General features: G+C 37.9%; 1 protein-coding gene across 2 annotated transcripts in view; it reads right to left on the bottom strand.

Annotated features, from left to right (window-relative positions):
* Positions 1-15,833, bottom strand: part of dync1h1 (dynein, cytoplasmic 1, heavy chain 1) — an 80,658-nt gene that overhangs the window by 18,878 nt on the left and 45,947 nt on the right. The window contains exons 44-56 of one of the 2 annotated variants that reach the window (XM_052011417.1): positions 14,879-15,012; positions 12,514-12,628; positions 12,250-12,411; positions 11,671-11,885; positions 11,057-11,261; positions 5,799-5,972; positions 4,727-4,846; positions 4,499-4,619; positions 4,053-4,248; positions 3,280-3,397; positions 2,858-3,073; positions 2,494-2,706; positions 1,451-1,578 (exon numbers count right to left, since the gene is read on the bottom strand). In XM_052011417.1, coding sequence (XP_051867377.1) covers positions 1,451-1,578; positions 2,494-2,706; positions 2,858-3,073; positions 3,280-3,397; positions 4,053-4,248; positions 4,499-4,619; positions 4,727-4,846; positions 5,799-5,972; positions 11,057-11,261; positions 11,671-11,885; positions 12,250-12,411; positions 12,514-12,628; positions 14,879-15,012 — 2,117 coding nt within the window. Of the gene's footprint in view, positions 1-1,450; positions 1,579-2,493; positions 2,707-2,857; positions 3,074-3,279; positions 3,398-3,582; positions 3,779-4,052; positions 4,249-4,498; positions 4,620-4,726; positions 4,847-5,798; positions 5,973-11,056; positions 11,262-11,670; positions 11,886-12,249; positions 12,412-12,513; positions 12,629-14,878; positions 15,013-15,833 lie in introns of both variants that reach the window. The other variant, XM_052011508.1, reaches the window with a different exon arrangement.

Raw genomic sequence — 15,833 nt, 5'->3', positions numbered from 1 at the left:
TTTCAATATGTAAATTAGAGCTCTCAAAAATAACAAGAGTTGAACTATTGAGTTTTCCTGAAGAACCAGTGAAAAAAAGATATTATGTGGGTCAAATCATATAGAGTAGAATTAAAAAAAGTGTGATCCGAGTGCATGATAAATCAGAGAAAAATAACCAGCCAGTGCTGAGAAAGATTTTTGCTTCGGTTCATACAATTGTGTTGCAGAACTCATTCAAAGTGTACAGGAACAGAAGAGGAAGAAACCAAAATAAGCTGTGCAAATTGGGTTTCATTAGCATCCCTGGCCAGATATTCAGGGTTGGATCATTAATCGGACCACAAATTACTGCAAGATTGAAATACCAATCTACATTTCATCATGTGAAATCTATAATCAAATTTACTATTTGATTACATCAATTTGTCTTCAGGTTCTCCCTGTCTTTCTCTCACTATTCTTCCTCTATTGCTTTAGTTTTCTGGTTCAGTTCATCTTCGGAATTGGGTTAAGGAACTGTTTCTATGATGTGCATGCAGGGAAGAATTTCAACTGAGATTAAACACTGAAATATCAGAAAGAGTTAACAGCAAGTGGAAATAGCCTATTCACCCCATTACACATCAGGCATTAGTTAGTAATTAGCAAGACTGCAAAAGTGACAATAATAACCCAGGAATCTATTGAGCAGTTAATTGCTATATCTTCTTCAGAATACAGTCACAAGGATTTGGAGATTTTTAATTCCAATTTTCTATGGTTTTGGGGCATCCTATGAAGTGTGCATTGGTTATACCCTTTCAAAAAAGTCACGAGTTTAGTCTAGAGAAATATTTGGATGACAATCTTTCATTTTACCTTCACACTGCTGTTCTTTCTTATTTGGATCACTGAGTTCTAATGTAATTTTAAAAAAACCCAGAACAGAGTTACGCTCTGCAGTTTGGAATTTTAAAATACTTTTTCTGAAGAACTGAACAGAACTTAATTTCCTGTAACGATCTACCTTCCTTTGTTCAAGGTATCAGAATAGAAAGTGGCAGAAGTTTACTTTTTCAAATGATTTACAGAACTGCTGAAAGTAACATAACAGCACAAGAATCTTAGGCATGTTTAAAGTGACAACAAGAATAAATAGGGAATCCTCTTCATACTGCATAACATCCAAAGTCTTGGTGATCAAGTGCACAAATTTTTTTGTGCTCCAAGTTCAGGGTCCATTATACCAAAAATATACCCCAGAAAGCAAGTTTCCATATCCACACTAGGAACAAGCATGTGCAATCCATTGACATATATTCAAAACAGTTTCAACCAATTTTTAAATAAACATGTTATCCGAATGCAACAGTCCTGACAGTGTTTTAATAAGTATTGGAAACGTGCAAAAGACCCGCCCTTTGTTTGAACGCTGCCTCATCTTTCTTTCAAATCAAATTTTGTACATTTGTTTTGGATAGATATATACCTATTGAAACGTTTCAGCATGATGGCATTTTCCGTGCACAAGTCATCTGCAGGTAGAGAGTTTGCTTGCCAGCGCAGGCGCTCGTCAGCATTAGATAGATACTCTGTTCTTGCAATGTCTGTTCGGAACTGAAGTTGAAAGACGATGATTAATATATGAGGACCTATTTGTAACACAAATTTGCCTAAGTACTTCCAAATAAAGAACAAGGAGAACACTCAGAAACAGTGAGGGGACTATGCAATTATTCCCTGTATCTCACACGTAGTTAATTTGTACTTCATCTGATTTACTCATCCTCAAAGCATGTTATTTGTTCTCATTCCTGAATGGCCCAATTCTAATTTGAACTAGTACCAGCTCTAACTGGATTTCACCACCAGAAAAAAAACTGCAGAATTTTGAGATATTTATACCATACAATATTCCAGCCAAGCTAAGTTCAGTATGGCCAAATACTTTTTTGCTGCAGTTAGCCTTCACAAGAGTAAACTGCCTGCAGTATCTCAGAGAGACAGAGATAGTATGACCAAAATTTAAAACAAAAACAAATAATTTTACTTGAAGTTCAAAAGGATCCAATGATAGAGGTTCACTAAGAGTAGGTGATATACATTGAAAGACGACAAAAAAAAGGGTTAAATTTCTCGTGGGACAGAACTGAAAAACTGATGTTAATCTTGTATCAAATTTTGGTTATCCTACACTTCAAGTACACTGAGCAGGTTTGATCCCTAGTTTAATAAAATGTAAAAGCAATGGAGGTGCACAAGATTCATCAAAATAATACCATAATTGAGAGTTTACACTTATCATCCAGAACTAAACAGATTGGAACTCTTTAGAAATGAGAAGAATGTGAGATAATCTATATAAAAAAAACACCTCAATAAAGCCACTATTTATCAAATTCCCTGTACCGAGCAGCTCTCTTCAGCATACCAATGACAAGTTAATTCCCAGTAAGTTTCACCTAGGATAGATTTATTCTGATTTTCTCTTCTGATCCATTCAATAATCTTAAATCAGTAATTTATAATTACCAGAATGCTTGCTTGTTGCAAATGATGTGCCCAAGTAGTGAACAGATTTTGGCGCATTTGCTGATCAAAATATCCTGCATATGCGATAAAGGCAGCTGACAGTAAGCAGTCTCCAGCAATGGTGGCCATTTGATTCTTAAACGTTTCACTGGTCTTTTCCCAGCGGTCTCGTTCTGCTGACAAACTCTTCAACAGGGCAGTACTTCGGTTAACCTGAAAGAGGGTTTTACAATTATAATACAAAACAATTCCACCTAACTCAGCCATAATTGACTCCCTATCCCTCTTTACCCCTTATAGAAGGACTTCCATAAAGTAATTGAAAGTTGCATCATAAAACCTCTGTGTATATAATCCTACTCACCTTTGCTTCTACAGCTGCAAGATCTGCCTTAATGGCTTGGGCTTCAGATATCAGAATAGCATACTCTTCTTTGTAACGTGCAATACTGGTCTCCAGATCACGGATCATTTGCTCTACTTCATCAGCCTTTTGCTGGTTCTCTTTTGCATCATCTTCTAGCTTCTGTAGTTCATTGCGTAAAGGTTCCACTCGTTTTAACATATCAGCATAATTAAGCTATAAATGAAATAGTATGAAATTAAATTATAAAGAGTGGCTACTACCAAGAAGCGTAAAAATAGTCTTAAGAAATTTTGTAGGAGATAGAGATTAATAGTAATAATAGCAGATAAGCTCAATGCTAATTTGGTGTTCTTTCAACTATTACAGAAAGGTTGAACTTTTTTTTTCCATAAGTCCAGATTTTTTCTTCAGTTACTTACCTGTGCAATAGCCCATTTTACCATTGGACCACAAGCCAAAGATGCTCTGTTGACAATTTCATAGTTGTAGCTTGGATTGGACATGTAGTTTTTCTTCATTTTCTCACGGATAACATCACTGATGAATAAAGATGAATGTTAATACAATTGCCCACTTGAAACTTTAAGAACGGAAATTCAATACAAATGTGCTTCAAACAAAAACTGCCAGTCACAAAAGCTAGGTGGTCCATAGCAATGAAGTGCTGCAACACAATCAAAATGCAAGAAAGATGTGATTTTTAAAATAAAAGTAATGAATACCTTAATTCTTCAGTATTAAAGTTGACTATGCTGCTGATGAAATTATCTCTGATAATAACTTGTCTGATCTTTTTCCAGTCATTTGTCTCCTCACCCAGCAAGAGACAGATTGATTCTAATGCGAGTTTTACTGCAGCAGGTGGATTGGCCATGGCTCTCACTTCAACAAGATGCTGCTTCTTTATAGAGCTTACAGCTAATAGAGGGGTGAAAAGAAAGGGGCTTTAAATGGACATGCAAATGGATGAGGGTGTGTGGCTGTTGCTGGGAATTAAGAGGAAATTTATATGTGAATACCAGCAGTACATTACGTCACCCAAACAAATATTTTGGATTAATAAATACTGCACAAAATTCTATTCATTTGTACATGATCAATTGCTTTAATCACTTCTTAATTTTAACCTATTGGCTGGTATTCTGTACAATTTCCATCTTCCTCCAGCAGCTGCGTGCACCCCATTATTCACCTGATTTCGTCAGCTGAAAAATTTACAATGGTCGGAATGAAGTTTTCCCTCATTATGATCGATCGGATCTGTTTCCAGTCAGTTGTACTTTCACCCAGGAGCAGACAGATTGATTCGAGTGCAAGCTTCACTGCACCTGGCGGATTAGCCATTGAACGAACCTCAACCAAGTGCTGCTTCTTGATCGATTTTACAGCTAATCAGACCAGCAACATGCGCCAGAGTGCAAATAAAGTGAAAGAAATGAAGGTTAGGAGAGATAGAAAATTGAGAGACCAACACCACATAGAAAAGATCAACCAGTTGCTTAAAAAGGAAGAAAATTAACAGGATTATAGTTACGAGAGTAAAAAGATAAATAAACATGATATACAGGCAGCAATTAGTATATTACATTTCATTTTCATATTGTTTTTTTTAAAAACCCAATTCAAAACAAGTCTAACCATTCTGAGCCTCAATGACAGCAGGCTCTACCATATCCAAATCTTCCTTTACTTTCATCTGCTTGTCAGCAATAATTTCTTGCTGTTTGTGCAGCTGCTCCTGAATTTCTTGACTCATCACCTATCAAAAAAGTGGAAGTTATTTTGTTTGATGAGACCATTTCCTCAGTTTGAGATAATTGATTTCAAATAAAGCATTCTTGTTTTGTAAGGCTACAAAATTACTACCTTTTTCTTTTCAGCCTCTTGTTGGTCCTTCACCATTTTCTTTAGTTTATCATTGGCTGCTGCATTTTTAACTTCTAATTCTTGGCTTTTAATCCTGAGATCTCGGCGTAACTCTTCAACCTAGAGTGAAAGGATATTTTTAAAAAAGAAAACTAATTGAATATGAAAAAATCTATTGCGATATTTCCCCTACCCGAAGCACCCTACATTTGCATTTAGGTTTCCAGCTTTTTATAGAATTATATTCAACCAGGGGAATTTTTTTTAAGCATTCTTTGATGCATCATTAAATCAAAAAAATTGGTTGCTTAAAAAAATGGATTCTTGGGAAAGCAGTTATAATATCCAAAAGCTACAAGGGAGTGCTTGGAGAAGGAAAAGGAGGAAAACCTTACTGGATTTACAATTGAGAATTTCCACTTTAAACTGTAGATAAAGTATGACTTCACAGGGCACTAAGACTTCAGATCATTGTAAATATCGTAGATGCAACAAAGATAAACTGTTTCAGCTTACAAAATTGCTTAAAATACAAATAGAGGACAATCAACCAATGGGGAAGGGGAGAAGAAGCATTTCTCATTAAATCTAATGTGCAATAGTTTTATATTGTACCAGAACAACCTCACTGGAGAGATCATCTGGTGATAGATCATTGATATAAAATAAATTATTTTATGCATTAACATATAGACACTTGGGAAAAACAGATATATGATATCTAAAGGAGACTGGATGCAAGGCAAAAGAGAAAAAAAAAGCTCTGAAAGATTTATGAGATGAAAAAGTAGCTTTAAACTTCAACTGCTCAATACTATCCATTCACAAGCATGGCATACCAAAACAGAATCTTTACTGGTAGATAATGCCATTAGTACTACAACTATACCCGAACAGTGTTTTTAAAAATAGTGAAATTTGCTTTTAAACAAAATTTTCAATCAAGAAAACTGAGCAGCTAGTGCAGAACCTCAAGGATTTAGTGAGAAACTACTGCAAAAAGCAAACATACAGTAAAAATTTGGCAAGATTCACAAATCCAAGTTCCTCAAAATAAATAGTTTTACTGTACCTGATCTACAGTTTCCTTAATCTTTCGCAGACCAACATTCAAATGCATCTGCTGCTCTTCTAGTTCACTACGCTTTTCATTGAACATATTGGCATAGTGATTGATGAAGTCCAGATAATGACGAGGTGTGATGGCCATTATCCTGCCCCCACGTTTGGCCAGTCGAGTATTTGCCTAATAAGAAAGCAAATTATTTCCACTTGAATTGATCTCAAGTTTTTTAAATCTTGAAATTTGTGATCTGATGTGCTCTGTAAATTCCTACAACTGCTTAAACAACTTTATTCCAAAAATAGAAGCACTCAAAACAAACAAGCAACTTCATTCCATCTTGGAGATTTACAAGTATGGTAGCACAGTGATTGTATTACTGGACTAGTAATCTAACCACCTAGATGAATAATTCACTGGCACAATTTCAACATGGGAGGAGGGAAATAAATACAACTAATTAAATCTGGAATAAAATGTTCACAAGATCACAAGATAAGGGAGCAGAAGCAGGCCATTCGGCCCATCGAGTCTGCTCCAAGGAAAAGGGAAAAAGAAATGGGGTGGGAAAAAAAGAGAGAGAAAAAAAAACTATTCTAATCCCATTTGCCAGCCTTATCCCCATATCCCTTGATACCCTGACTATTTAGATATCTGTCTATCTCCTCCTTGAACACCCCCACTGATCTGGCCTCCACTGCTGTGCGTGGCAAGGAGTTCCACAATTTCACCACCCTCTGGGTAAAGAAACTTCTCCTCATCTCTGTCTTGAAACTGTACCCTCTAATTCTAAGATTGTGCCCTCTGGTCCTGGACACGCCCACCAAGGGAAACAGCCTAGCCACATCTACTCTATCCTTACCTGTCAACATTTTAAATGTCGCTACGAGGTCCCCTCTCATCCTTCTGTACTCCAGCGAGTACAGTCCAAGAGCCGACAAACGCTCATCGTACTTAAGCCCTTTCATTCCTGGAATCATTCTCGCAAATCTCCTCTGAACCCTCTCCAACGTCAGCACATCCTTCCTAAGATGCGGGGCCCAAAACTGCGCACAGTATTCCAAATGAGGCCTCACTAGCGCCCCGTAGAGCCTCATCAACACTTCCTTACTTTTATACACTATACCTCTCGAGATGAATGCCAACATAGCATTCGCTTTCTTAACCACCGATCCAACCTGGTGGTTAACTTTTAAGGTATCTTGTATAAGTACCCCCAAGTCCCTTTGTACTACCGCACTATCAATCTTCTCTCCTTCTAGATAATAATCTACCCGCTTATTTCTACTTCCAAAGTGTACAACTGCACATTTCTCAACATTGAATCTCATCTGCCATTTTCTTGCCCATTCTCCTAAACTGTCTAGGTCCCTCTGCATTCTTTCTATTTCCTCTATGCTCCCTACTCCTCCACTTATCTTGGTGTCATCCGCAAACTTAGCCACACAACCATTTATTCCATCATCCAAATCATTGATGTACAAGGTAAAAAGGAGAGGCCCCAACACCGACCCTTGCGGCACACCACTAGTAACCGGTAACCAACCAGAACGAGATCCTTTTATTTCCACCCTTTGCTTCCTGCCAACCAGCCAATTCTCCACCCATTTTGCTACCCTGCCCATAATTCCATGACCTCTCATCTTATTAATCAGTCTCTTGTGAGGCACCTTATCAAAGGCCTTTTGAAAGTCTAAATACACAACATCTACCGCCTCTCCCTTATCCACCCTACCTGTGATTTCTTCAAAAAACTCCAATAGGTTGGTCAGACAGGACCTCCCCTTCACAAAACCATGTTGACTAGGTCCTATCTTGCCTTGCGCCTCTAGGTATTCGGTAACCTCCTCCTTGAGGATAGACTCCAATAATTTTCCCACCACTGACGTCAGACTAATAGGTCTGTAATTGCCTTTGTGCTGCCTCCCACCTTTCTTATATAACGGAACTACATTCGCTACCCTCCAGTCCTCCGGAACCATGCCAGAATCTATCGATTCCTGAAAAATAATCACCAACGCCTCCGCTATCTCCACAGCCACCTCCTTCAGAACCCGGGGATGCACCTCATCCGGTCCGGGAGACTTATCAGCCTTAAGCCCCTTTAGTTTTCCAAGCACCTTCTCCCTATTAATCTCAATTGAACTCAGCTCCAATTCGTGAGACTCCTGACTAATGGGCACATTGCTTATGTCCTCCACGGTGAAGACCGATGCAAAATATTCATTCAATTCCCTTGCCATCTCACTATCATCCATTATAATACCTCCTGCACCGTTATCAATTGGTCCTATGTCAACCCGTGTCTCTCTTTTATTCCTTATGTATTTAAAAAAACTCTTAGAATCCTTCCGAATGTTGTCCGCCAGCTTCCTTTCGTAACTCATCTTTGCTTTCCTAATGACCTTCTTAGTTTCTCTCTGCAGATTTTTAAAATCGTTCCAATCTTCTGTTTTCCCACTAATTTTTGCTACTTTGTACGCCGCCCCTTTTGCTTTTATTTTATCCTTCACCTCCCTCGTTATCCACATCTGTGCCTTTTTTCCATTCAAAACCTTCTTTTTTCTTGGAATATATCTGTCCTGCATTGTCCTTATTTCCTGTAGAAATTTCTTCCATTTTTCCTCTGCCGTCCCTCCAGCTAACTTACTCCTCCAATCAATTTGGGCCAACTCATCTCTCATACCTTTGTAATTTCCCTTATTCCACTGAAATATCGATACACCAGTTATCAGCTTCTCCTTCTCAAACTTGAAACTAAACTCAATCATATTGTGATCACTTGTTCCCAGTGGTTCCTTTACCTTTAGTTCCCTAATCACCTCGGGTTCACTACACAGCACCCAATCCAAAACAGCCGATCCCCTGGTGGGCTCCTCAATAAGTTGCTCCAGAAAAACATCCCTTAGACATTCCACAAACTCACTCTCCTGAGTACTACCGCCTTGCTGCATTTCCCAGTCCACCTTCATGTTAAAATCCCCCATAATTATCTTCACATTGTCACTCTGACATGCTTTTTCTATCTCAATCTGCAACTTATGGTCCACTTCCTGACTGCTGTTCGGGGGCCTATATATGACTGCTATTATTGTTCTTTTACCCTTGCTATTTCTCAGCTCCACCCATAAGGATTCCACCTCCTCTGACCCAATGTCCTTCCTTTCTATTGATTTTATATCGCTACTAACCATCATGGCCACACCTCCCCCTCTGCCTACCCTCCTATCCTTCCTATATACTGTATACCCCTTGACATTCAGTTCCCAATCACATCCATCATGAAGCCACGACTCAGTGATTGCAACGATGTCATATTTATTAACCTGTAGTTGTGCCACTAGGTCATCTACTTTATTCCTGATGCTACGTGCATTTAAATATAGTATGTTTAGACTGGTATCTGCTATTGATTTTATTGTACCTCTATTGATCAGCAGATTATCCTGACTTTCTACCTGTCCATCCTTCTTACTATCTTCGCTACCTACTATCTTAGACATGTTCGTGTAGACCTCATCCCCTATCCTAACATTCGGTATCCGAACATCCTCATCCCCGATCCTAACATTCTGTATGTTAGTACCAGAAATCATGACAAACCTACTGATCAAATATAAACGTAGGGAGGCAAGAACACAGAAAACACTCCATATGGGAGACTCCAATGTCTATCACCTGTAGTAGTTCAGTACAACCTTGACTGACAAACCCCTAAAGGATAAAGCAGCAAGACTTGATCTGTGGCAGATGAAGAGAGAACCAACATATGGGAAAAAAATGCACAACTTCTTGTCCCTGTCAATCTGTCACAAATACATCTTCCACAAGAGTATTGTCAGGATTGACTACCATTTAATCCTTGTAGAAACAAAGTCCCATTTTCACACTTGAGTACAAACTACATCACTTTTTATGGAACTCTGGTGTGACCGAGTTGTCAGCTCTCACACATCAGTCAAGGATGTGGGCTTAAGCACCACTGTGGAGGCTTGCGCACAAAAAGTATTCAGGTATGCACTCCAGTGCTTGAAGGGAATGTTACATTATCGGGTGTGCTGTCTTTCAAACAAAGTCTTATTTGCCTTCTCAGCTGGAGAAGGAATGTCCCTCACTATTACTCCGCCACAGTCCAGACTTGATGGGTCAAATGGTCTCCTTCTACATTACAACCAATCTGTAAATCTGTGGGATATTCAGAGAAAGATTCAAAACAAATCTAGAAAATCAAAACTTTACATCTAAGGGGCACTGTAGATCATTAGACATCTCACCACAACATGTAATGCCCATGGCCCAACAAACCCCTTATTCAACTATCATCATCAAGCCAGGGAACCAACACTGATTCACTGTGGAGGGCACATCAGGAGCAGTAACAACAAATTACAACACAGGACTGCATGAAAGTTACATAGAAGTAGCATGCTGTAGACAGCAATGCAATTCATCAACCAACAGACAAGATCAAAGGATTTTGCAATTCTACCACCTCTAATTGTAATCAATGACAATCAATTAATGTGGAGGAAGAAACACCTGGAAGATCCCTGTTGTCTATGACGGTGGAACCCAACACTGGTGTGCAAAAATAAAGCCGAAGTATTTGCAAGCATTCAACTGCAAGCATTTCAAATTCAACTTATTAAATGAAATGCTACTATCAATAATCATGACTACTGTGATCATCATAAGACTGATCTAATTCACTAATGTCTTTAGGAAAGAAAATCCATTATCCTGACACAGTCTGGCTTACGCGAGGTTCCAAGCCCACAGCAATGACCTCTCAAATGGCCTGGCAAGTCATTCAATTCGAGGGCAATGAAGGCCCAAGTCCAAATAATAAGTAAAAACCTTGACTGCAGCAGGTTAAAGCAGCTATAGTCTTCAAAGGAAAAGAATTTAGTAGGAACACCTACAATCCATATCTACAAAATACAGCGTAAGCTGAGCATTAGATATTCTTAAAAATAAACACTGTGTCTAAAAGGATTTAATTTGCGACTTTATATATTAGATTGGTTGTTCTGTTCACTTCAGAGCCCAGATAAGCAGCCTGATGACTGGGTGGGTAAATGCAATACCCGAACTGATTCTGAGAAATGCATACCAATATTTAATACAACTCAGTGAGGCCATTTACACATGATAAGTAGGTATGTGCATATTTGAATATTATTTGCATGCAGTTTTTTTTCCTGATCAAGAATACTGAATACAGAAGAAATATAAAATATTTCCAAACTATGGCTGTAATTACTCACCTGATGTAATGTTAGGTGAACAAAAACACAACTGTTGACAATAGCCTCACGGTGTGATGGTGGTTGAGGAAGCTTATCATAAGCAATTGGCATGTAGTCAGGGACAACATAATTGGGTTTCTCGAGGTCCATTTTGCTGGTGAACTCTTTGCCAACTTGATACAGAGCTTCAGTGGACCAGTCTCCGAACCAGTTCAAGACACATCTTTGGGGCAGGAGGGAAAATTAGGTTAATAACAGGTTTAAGAAAATAATCTCTTCGACTACTTATTGAAAAAGCTTTTTGTTGAGAATAAATTTTAAGTCACAAGGAAAATATACTAACAGCAAATCCTTTGTGATTCTCCCTTACTCTCTCCCAAAGCCTAAAAATTTAACTGCAGATTTTTAAAATTCATGATAACCCTCTGGTAGATTCTGCCAATGAGGGCTCAGGAACTTAAGAACAGACCTGCTATAGTGCACTGCATCAACAGCAAACTAAATCTTTTGGGTCTTGTTTTGTGTTTTATGGCAAATGACATAATAGTTCCTCACACAAAGTTACAAGCTGTACATACAAAAAAAAAATCACCTGGAATTGATAATTAGACCATAGAAAAATGTGTGTTCACCTGTTGAAAAGAGCTGGAGAGGTTGCAGCTCTATCTTTCAACCCTTCAGATGATGGATTCATAGTAAATACAACATGCAAATTGCGGATAACCTGGCCTGTAAACCACTTGTACAGTTCTTCATGAGTGTCAAGCATTAAACCTTCCTTCTGAGCACCTTCTTTGCATTGAGTCATTAAGGTGGCATACTCATCCCCTTCAAATAGGCCAGGCACCTGTTCAATAGGAAGTTACAGATTAATATAATTAACTGTTTAAATATTTCAACATAAATTTAAAAATCTTAAGTATTTTATGGTGTGCATCATTTTGATTTATCCTTAGTCCTATTTTGTTAAGATTTCTGTTGAATGAAGCATTAACTCAGGTTTAACAAGTTTGAGAGTAGTTACTTGAATCCACAGATTAAAAAAATCATTTGTAAGTGGCCAGATGAAATCATACTGACAACAAATTTTGCAAAATTTAATTTTATTATTGCACAAACACAATTTTACCTACTATTTAATACTTTGACAAGTCATTTGTTTGTGGAAAAAAATGCTCATTATTTCTTGTTTTAACATTTTCTATATTTACCTCTCCATTGGCCAACAATGTATTCATACGTTCCAAGAAACTGGAATCCAGTACATTGGATTCATCCATAATGAAAGCAATCTTCTCATTTTTGCAGCCAGATCTTCGCAACACAGCTCTCAGATCTTCATCAAAATCTTCACCAGTATATTTCCTATGAACCTGTATATTAATATTTTGCAAGTTGAACATTTAGAATAAAGTTCCTTCTGTTATGCAAAAGTTTATGTTTGCTACATCAATGAAAACATTACTACCACCAACCTTTATCTGATAAACGCTAAGGCCATTCATCCAGGCAACAAAACGAGACAGTGTTGTTTTCCCTGCACCACTAACTCCAATGAGCAGCAAATGGCCTTGTGGTTGCCGGAATATCCTGGAAAATATTAATTACATGAAGGTGATTTTCAAGGTAATTTAGACCGACAACTTCCAGAATCATAAAAAAGCTAACTTACAGACACCAAAGAACTTCACTATGTAGGTCACCAAATTCCACCTTAACAGTTTACTAACATGAAGAAAAAAAATCACAAACAACATCCATTTAACAGCAGCATTAAGATGAAGTTGGGAATCTTTAAATGGTAGGACGCTTAGGAGCATTGATATGCAGAGGGCTTTTGGGGTGCAAGTCCATATCTCCCTGAAAGTGGCAACACAAGTAGACAGGGTGGCAAATTTCCCTCTTTGCTGTCTATTATTATTCTGAATACTTACTACACCTTAAGGCTGTGTGTAATCACAAATTTTTAAAATTTTACTTCACCATATCCAAATAATTTTTCCAAAACAAAACCAGATCTAATATCGAATCCCAGGGAACACCCCTGCCTACCTCCTTCTTAGGTAATCCCTTGGGACTAAAGATGAGTTGCTTCCACTCCATTTTTGTGAATTCTGAGGTGACTGGTGGTCACTGTGGGAACTGCAAAATCTTCCACAGATGGACTGGGAAGTGCTCGAAATGGCAGACAGATGCACAGCTGGTGCTCGTGCTACTTATTAATGCTGGCCCTAATTAGGAAAGCCACTTTTTGACTGATATTCAGCCAATCAGATGCCTGATCCACCACAATTTCATATTTGATTTCTCTTCTTCACTTTTGAAACAGTTTTTTCTCCCTTTTAATATCTCAGGGCCTCTGATTCACACCATTAACACCACCTTCCATCCAATCTTTTTGCACTTTATGCCTAAATGAATATTATCAATCGACTTCTTGGGGTTTTTCCATTTCAGCCACAAACATCCTTGCACCCACTGAACCACCAATGGATTCTCTTTCAGCCGGTTCAGCCCCTGGCTCTACAACCTTATCAAATATAACCAACTCTGAGATTCTCTTTGGTAAACCTGCTATTGATACAAATTACAGGAATATTATGAGACTTTGCTTTCACTGCCACTTCAAGAGTTCAAAAGACCCATGACTCTCTGGAAAAAAATGCACCTCGTCTGTCAGCTGAACAGTGGTATAAATTTTAAAGTGCGACATTTGTGCAAGTTGGGTAGCCGATTAGCAAATTGTGGCAAGTTTCTTTTCTGATAAATCTGTTTTTGAGTTCTCAGTAAAGGTGGGTATAGCTTTCAATAAAATGCTACAAGTTGGGAAAAGCTGATAAGTATCTGGTAGGTAGCTGATAAGCATTAAATATACTTTGACTACTTAAGGTTCAAAATAGTACAGAATTAATGGGAAAGTAATAAAAATATAAAGGAAAATAACTAATTGTAGAAAATAATTAAGTAGTTGATTAGTATAATTAGGATGGCAGAACAGGTGACATGTCACACCTACAGCATGTAGAAATCTAGAGAAAAGCAAACAAGTGCTCTTTTAATGGGTTCAGGAAACCTGAATGTAGAAGCTATTTAGGTGGAGTTGAGAAATAATAAAGGCAAGAAGTGTGGGAGTGTGTACAGACCCCCTAACAGTAACTATATGGTATAGCAGAGCTTATAGGGCTACAATAAGGCCATGAAAGCAAAACCTGCTAAAATGATTTTGCCAGTTAGGTTAAAGCATCTGTCAGTTGAGATGCAATAGCAGACATTTAAAGGGATGTTTCAGATTAATGCTTTAATCATTCCTTAAACAAGGGGGCCAATACTGAATGTCTTCATCCGTAGAATTTAGATTGCATAACATCCTGAGTATTTCCAGAGTTTTCCACTTTCAATTCAGATATTCACCATCAACAGCATTTCACATATGAAGTAGAGGTTTCTTGAGAGATTTAGGTTCACATATGATTTCTCAAGCATTCTCCCATGAATCACTTGTAGTTTGAACTTACTAATATGACCCTTCATTTCTAGCCCCTTAACTACTAGAAACGGTCTTTTTCCCCCCCAAAAAAAGTACACTCCTATTCTTTGACTTTTAAAAAAGCCTATTCACTGTCTAAACGTCAATAGGTGTAGATATAACTGGAAAAACCGAAATATTCTGAAGTGTCTGATTTTTCAAATTAGGTGTTCTAGTGAATCTGAGTTATACCCACTATTGCTTCAAGATTTACATTTTGCACTCTCACAAACACAGAAATTCAAATACACACACACAAGTGAGTACCACAATAAGTTTACTAATCCATGGAATTGACAAGCATGATTTCATACCTGTCAATTCTCAACACATGATCCAATACTTCATTAAAAAGTACCAAGGGGACATCCAGCTCCTCCTCATAGAAAACTTTGAGTCTGGCTTTGACATAGTCTCTCAGCTCTTCTTGATCCACTGGTATGTAATCCTAAAAAAATGCATGCAATATTTGAAAAAATTGGACTGATCAACAAATAATTCAACAAATTGGGGAAAAAAGGTATTAATTATTCCCACAAACTACTATGGGAGAGGGGAATGCTTTATTGACAGTGCAGACTTAAATAAAAGGGTCAGAGTCCTCTTGACCAAATAATGAGAAAGGTTTAAACCAATAAAGGGAGAAGATGAGAACACTAGATCACCATTGGGGTGAGCAAGATAAAGAAAGGAAAGCAATCAGATCAAAAATGTAGCTGTACAAAATGGCAGGAATGCCATGCAAGTAGAATCAATTGAACTGGAAAGAATTATGAAATTAAGCCAAATAAATATAATGAAAGCTGGTCAAACAAGGAAAATGGGATAAAGTGTGCTTCAGAAAAGATTATAAGGGGGAGTAAGATAGCATTGTCTTACTCTCAAGAAAGTTACATTCTGCTGGGAAAAATGAACTGGGATTTGACAACAATCTTTATAGGTTGATCCGGAATCTAGAGAAGGAAAGAAGTCAGTAGCAACTCAAACAAAATATTCGGTGGTTTTTATTCTCAGGGTGTAGTCTTTGCTATAGTGGTGCAGCTTCCAAATATCTGCTGCCCTGGTCCTTCTTGGTGATTTGGTTAAGTAGCTTGGGGAAGCAATGGCAATGCATTTTGTAGATGGCACGTACCATAGCCACAGTGGTGATAGATGAATCAATAATTAGTGTAGTGTATCTAATGTCAATTAAGTGGGCTTCCTTGCCCTGGAAAGTGTGAGCGTTCATCCAGGCAAGTGGGAAGAATTCTATCATGCTCTCAATTTGTG

Source organism: Pristis pectinata, chromosome 1, assembly GCF_009764475.1.
Source record: "Pristis pectinata isolate sPriPec2 chromosome 1, sPriPec2.1.pri, whole genome shotgun sequence".
Lineage (NCBI taxonomy): Eukaryota > Metazoa > Chordata > Chondrichthyes > Rhinopristiformes > Pristidae > Pristis > Pristis pectinata.
Note: the sequence above shows the minus strand (reverse complement) of the source record. Positions and strands in the feature narration are given on the sequence as shown.